This window comes from Miscanthus floridulus, chromosome 2 (assembly GCF_019320115.1).
Source record: "Miscanthus floridulus cultivar M001 chromosome 2, ASM1932011v1, whole genome shotgun sequence".
Lineage (NCBI taxonomy): Eukaryota > Viridiplantae > Streptophyta > Magnoliopsida > Poales > Poaceae > Miscanthus > Miscanthus floridulus.
In genome coordinates, this window is record NC_089581.1 from 8897069 (window position 1) to 8903498 (window position 6430).

Sequence of the window (6430 nt, forward strand, 5' to 3'; positions counted from 1 at the left end):
TTTCTAGATAGCTTAGGGAGGCACTCGCCATCTTGTTTTATATACTTTGCACATTCAGTCTACTGCAGTCCTCATATAAATTCTCCGGGGACCACCATTTATTGCTTCATCTTTACCGTGCTTTTTTGGTGGGTCTTTACCGTGCTTTTAGTGGACTATAAAACTTTATTCGCAGACAATTTTGAGTGTTAACACTTAAGTACTCTCTCCGTCCTAAAATAAATATAATTCTCACTTTTCAATATGTCAGACAATTTTAAATTTAATCAATGAGATAGAGGGTGTGGTTTTAAAGATGCGGCCAGAGATAGCGTGATGTGAACCTCAGAAATTGCCTTCTACTTTGTTAGGACCATACAAAATCTTACAGACACGGTTTACGCTTTCAAGACGTTGAAAAAGTTAGTTTAAATTTGGTCACCTCCATTCTTTTTAGGTTCATACTTCGCTACTTATGGCCGGGGAGGAGCTGTGCCACCGGTGCTTAGCTTCTCGCCATTAATGGTGTCGCTATGGCACCATGGCTGCACAGGATGATGGGATGACGCTGCAGGTGGGCGGTGCGGCGTGTAGCGAAAGGGTGGATGCTCGACATGCATGACCGGTGGCTCATAGCGTGATGGTCGGCATGCATGCGAGTACGAACCGCGTGCATGCTGCTGAGGCCTTTGCTTGTGCCTGCGTACTAACTTTGCATGGTGCATGCAAATGGACGGCGGCTAGTTAGCGTGGTTAAAGGTAACAAGGTGTTGCTGGTGCATGCGTGGTAAATGTGGTGGTTGTCTGCGTGCGTGCTTGCCTTGCTCTATTTGCTGCGCATATACGGTTGCGCAGCTCGTGCTGCTGCCATGCATGGAGAAGGGAGAGGGAGGGAAGGTGGGACCCACTGTCGTGGTGGCGTGCGAGCTGCCGCAGTCGGTGAGTGGTGTCCGGGCGCTGGTGCGCTGCGGCGTCGATGGTGGTGGGGTCGGCGCACGCGCCGTTGTCGGACATCGAGCAACGAAGGACCAAGTCATCAAAACCGTTTTATTTCTTGCTCATGTGTCCCGTGGTTGCCTACTTTTATGTTGTGAGCAGGCTACTGTTTATTTAGTCATGGAATTGAAACACCATCAAAAACATAATCTAAGAGCATCCACAATGTTGCAGAAAAGTAGGCCATAGGCATTAGAATAGTCTACCAGCTAGCTGAAACATTGTAGACTTTGTATGTATCCACGGTCGCGCCTTTAGTGGCCTGGGCAACAATGAGGTGACAACATGTTGATGGCGGCCTTGTAGATGTCCATATACCATTTATTTGTTATCCTATTATGCTATCACATGTGTGTATGCTATGTTCGCATGCGAAGCATGTAGTTGGCAACATTAAGTAGATTTGATGATGTATGCGTGTATATACCATGCCTAGTTTGGCAGCGCTAAACTTAACAGTGCTCCTAATGCTAAACCTCCCTCCTCCGCTCTACCACACAGTCGACTCTTCCTACACCGCGGGCTGGTAGACCTAATGTTTACAGGGCCATAAGCACTTTCCCCTTCACCATTCCAGTGCAACATCCCTCACCTTCACAAGATCGAACTATATCTTCTAGATGTCGATTAAACCGGTGGTAATCATGGATGCCACTTGCACAGGCAAGACAAAGTTATCAATTGGCATATCCAAGGCGATTGGTGGTGAAGTGATGAATGCTGACAAGATGCAAATATATGCTGGTCTCGACATCGCAACTAACAAGATCCGCCCAAGTGATCAAGGAGGTATTACTCATCACTTATTTGGGGTTAGTCCATTAATTGCGGCTGACCTATATGTGCCATCATTTCGATCTATTTCAACAACTACTGTGAGATCCCTAACTCTTTAGGAATATATTTTTTCCTCATGTTGTTCTCTTCCCTCTCATCCCATTCTATATAGAGTAGACTTTTAGAAAGATCACCACTAGGGATATTTTGAGAAGACAGAAACCATCGAAGAATAAAGACAAGAAGGAAATCAACAGCTACCCAAGAGTTAGCTACATTTATTCCACACCCATGCAACCCGCAAAGTGCACAACAGACCGCATGCAAAAGCCACGCCCGCAGCCGCTGTCCACTCACCCCGCTCCTTTTCCCGCACGCCTGTGCTGTCACCTCCATCGCCTGCGGTGGGGGTGCTGTGGTAGTGGGCGGCGGTGGCACAACGAGAGGAGGAAGAAGGTACAGAGAAAAAAATCGAGTGTTGAAAAGAACCTAAAACACGCGAATGTTGTGTAGACGCATCATTTTTTATTGCTGAGGAGTGAAGTAATTTTAGGTGAAAGCTTAAAAACTCCAATGCAAGTGATATATCTTGCAACTTTACCTATGACTTTTTTATTTTGAAAATTATGACTTGGTTCGGTTTGACAGGAACTAGAAGGAAATTGAAGAGGGTTCTAGATTAAATTCCATACAAAGTTAAAATTCTCCGTATCCCCTTCTGTCTTCCCGAGGAAGGGGACTAATCGATGGTGGCTTTAAGATTTGGCAATTAAAATTGGTCCGATAACTTTATTGATTTTCTTTTTATCAGTCATGTTTTTCTAATAATGAGTATGCATAACATGTGTAATGATTATTCCTTGGAACCTCTAGTGCAGAGTAAGTCTTGTTATTCCCAGAATTTAACACAATGCATTTGTTAAGTCAATGTTTTTTAGCTAACCGGGTGTAGCTTGTTTATTAGGATATCCACTTGAATTTAAATTCTCGACTTGATATAAGTGCTTGCATCGAGTGAGACGTCCAGCACTCTAGCTCTTTTTGAGATGTTCATAGCGTTAGTTTGTGCAGACATGTTCATCCAAAAGGGTAAGTGTACACTCAGACTTTAGAAAAATAATATCCATATCTTTAAGTTTAACTTGTTTTTATGAAAAGTAATATTGACATTTATATCTCTAATTAGGTTTCATTGTAAAACGCAGTGATTGTGAGGCTCCAATACCAAACGACAATGTTTTCAAAGAGAAACCTAAAAACATGTGATGTGAAGTTTTGGCACTAGACCCCTAAAATTAAGTATAGAAATTAACCTGTGGTGCAACGCTTGCTCGGCAAACTCAGGAGTCAGGACGATCAATTTCGCTGCTGTACCTGTTCTATATATAATTTCATCATTCTTTTTGTACAAGAAAGAAAAAGAACAATACAATCAAATTTACATGGTTTACAAGCACGCATACAATCAAATTTAGATGGTTTGCAAGGACGTATAGTCGCATTGCGTCAGTTAACTGCCGGACTTTGATGCGTCGGCCGATCTGTTCTGAGCACAGCACACAGTGCAGCTCCGTTCCATGCGTGACGTGATAGAGCAAGACCATCGGCGAGCCGAGCATGAGCACAAGTAGCTAAGCCTGTGCAGCGCCGCCGCTCCCCTTCCCGGTCCCCGTCCCCGCGCGCGCGTCCTCCAGCGCGCGCCGCAGGTCCTGCGCCACCTGGGACATGGCTGGCCGGAACTCTGCCTCTTGCTGCCACGCCAAGCAGACGAATCAAGCTTATGGATCGATCGATCCGCCGCGCGCGTCGTTGAGGTGCATGCACCGATGATGAATTGACTCACCTGTATGCACCGGCTGATGATGTCGGCGAGGCGCGACAGCGACCTGACCGGCGGCGGCGACGCGGCGAGGCGCGGGTCGGCCATCTTCCCCAGCGCGGCGAGGTCGTACAGCCGCGCGCTCGCCCACGGCACCAGGTGCCTCTCGCCCCGCGCCCGCGAGCTGTCGTACGGTCTGCGCCCGGTGAGGAGCTGCAGCATCATGACACCGAAGCTGTAGACGTCGCCCTTGGGCGTCCACGCCGCGGCGCCGCCGCCACCGGCCGCTTCCGGCGGCTCGTAGCTCAGCGTCACGCCGCAGTAATCCGAGAGCTGAAGCCGAGCAGACAAACAGTACAGTACACACTTGCACACACGATGGAATTCAGGGAACCCGGAAGTTCCGAACTGTTCTTCGGATCAGAGCATTATTACCTGAGCCACGAACGGAGCAAGGCCGCATTCGGAGACCGACACCCTCAGCTCGCCGTCGACCAGGACGTGCTCAGGCCTGAAATGCCGGTGGACCACCTGCTTCCCGGCCCCCTCATGAAGATACCTTGCATTGCAAAGCACACCAGGCACAGACACAGGCTCATCAGCAAAAACACTAGCTTGGATTTATCCACGCATTCAGTAACAGCTACACTAGCTTGGATTCAATTCAACAACGCAAGCAGAGTGTGTCCATTGTGGCGTAATCCAGTGCTTTCGCGGCTTCGAGGGCCACAGAAATCCGAGCATCCCAGCGGAGGGTGTCTCCAGTTTCAGACGCCCCGTGCTCGAAATGCAGCATGTCATCCAGAGTGCGGTCGCTGAAGTGCTTGTAGACGAGCAGCCTCTGCCCGTGCTCCACACAGCAGCCAACGAGTTCCTCCACGTTGGGGTGCCGGAGACCGGCGACGCCATGGACGGTCTTCAGGAACTGAGCCACCGGCGTTCTCGCCGCGTCGCCGTCGAGCGTCAGCACTGAAAGCTAGAGAAGAAGAACACAGGGGGGATGGTTGAGGCGAGAATGCCAGCACTGAAGAAACTGGCTGTACGCGTCAGAGTTGGCGTTCTTGCAAGGTTGCTCTATCTTGCTTCCCGTTGGGCGATCTGCTGGATAGACCTTGCCGAAGCAGGTCTCCCTCATCAGATCCTGGTCGCTGCTCAGCCCCAATGCTGCTCAGTGCCACCGTGGCGCGCACCCACCCCTAAACCTCGCCGTCGATCGCCTATAAAACGCCCCCCTTGCCCCTTCCCCTTCACGACAAGACACCCCACACTCAACACTAATTACCCGCATAAGCCCCCTATTCAAGTGCCAACCTGTTTTAACATTTCAAGAAAAAGCCTGAAATGAGTGCTGCAAGCTAAAGATTACCAAAGAAAACATCAAGCAGAAGCCGGAGGACATTGTCAGAAGCAAGAAGTTGACACTCTCAAAATGTGCTTAGATGAAGAAGAGCTCACCATCGTCATCTTTGCTATCCTAATACCTACTCTGGTGGCATCAATCATATTGTATATTCTTGTAATGCGTCCGCTACCCTACGAGAAGCCATGAGATAACAGTTGAAATAAGAAGAGTGGAATAAATATTCAAATTTCGTGAATTTATTTAAATTTCGAGGGCATCTGTCCACAACTTGACTATGTATGACCTATCTAAAACTCCATCACCGGCTAACCCTTCGACGCAAGGGGACTCTCTTTTTTAGTCAAATATTTTGATATTGGACCATTAATTTAAGTTTTGTGTTTCCCAACTTATGGAATATATATTATGAAATCATTTCTCTTAGTAAACCTAGAAATGTATGGCTTCCATCTCATAATAAAGTCAATTCTTAGATTCACCAAATTAAATAGCGGCGTGAATCTATATAATTGTTTGGGGAACATGTTTAAAAATACAAATGCTTGACTAACAAAGCTAGGGGTCCACGTACAGCTAGAACTGGGTCCTCTCGAGCATATCTAATAGCTTCAGGAAACAATTTCGCACGTATGCACATATATGACATTCTAGAACTAAGTTCCTACGCTGTTGTCAAAACATATATGTCTAGGCCGCCTATTTTAATAACATATTTTTAGCAGAATTATGCATCACTATTGGCAGTCACGTACTCCCCTCGTCCCATTAAAAATTTCGTTTTTGACTTTTAGACTTATTTGACCGTTCATCTTATTCAAAAAAAATTATAAATAATATTTATTTTGTTATGACTTATTTTATCATTAGAAACACTTAATAATGATTTATTTATTTCTATTTGCATAAAAATTTTGAATAAGATGAACGGTCAAACAAGAAGTCTAAAAATAAAAAACGACACTTTTAACGTGACGGAGGGAGTATTCATCAAGAAGGCCCACATACTCAATCAAATAAAAGAAGCCCACATACGGAGACTTTACATTCCCTTCGGCCCACCAGCATCTCCCGAAGGCCCAACGCTAGGGGCGCATCGCCTAATCCCACCGTAGCGCCGCTCCCGTAATCCCGTCCTGGAGCTTCCATTCCCCTCCCCGACACTGCCATGCTGAATCGCCGCTGCGCCCATGCGTGGGGAAACATAGCGCCGCTCGGCATCTGCGGCCCGATGGTCCTCCATCCAGTGGAGTCGGCGGATCCTCGCGCCATCCTCGCAAGTGCTGACGGCTAGCTAGCCAGTGCGTACAGCGCCGAGGCCCCCGGCCTCCGTCGCTGGGCGCCCGGCCTGCATCGGCACAGCGTCACCACAACATGGCGGCAACCTAGCACCGTACCTCCCTACCCTAGAGGCGAGGCCGCCACAGTTGCCAGCAGTGGCTCAGCACGAAGGCGAGATCCGGCAGCTGGGCCTTCGCACTGAGGCTAGGGTTGGCGGC

The 6430-nt window shown here is 47.9% G+C and overlaps 1 protein-coding gene across 1 annotated transcript; it reads right to left on the reverse strand.

Moving 5' to 3' along the window:
- Positions 1–3383: 3383 nt before the first annotated feature.
- LOC136536049 (protein STRUBBELIG-RECEPTOR FAMILY 3-like) lies at positions 3384–6203 on the reverse strand. Its single transcript, XM_066528471.1, has 5 exons — positions 6042–6203; positions 4244–4547; positions 4007–4185; positions 3596–3904; positions 3384–3503 (listed from the first exon to the last, which is right to left on the reverse strand). The coding sequence occupies exons 1-5, from the start codon at positions 6201–6203 to the stop codon at positions 3384–3386; spliced, it is 1074 nt and encodes a 357-aa protein (XP_066384568.1).
- Positions 6204–6430: the final 227 nt, after the last annotated feature.

What these genes read in the sequence shown, in the direction of transcription:
- LOC136536049 (XM_066528471.1), bottom strand. Translation starts at nt 6,203, where the DNA reads ATGGCGCGAGGATCCGCCGACTCCACTGGATGGAGGACCATCGGGCCG. An exon ending in ATTACGGGAGCGGCGCTACG is followed by an intron (nt 4,548 to 6,041) that starts GTGGGATTAGGC and finishes CTTCTTCTCTAG; the next exon opens with CTTTCAGTGCTGACGCTCGA. An exon ending in AATGGACACACTCTGCTTGC is followed by an intron (nt 4,186 to 4,243) that starts GTTGTTGAATTG and finishes GATAAATCCAAG; the next exon opens with CTAGTGTTTTTGCTGATGAG.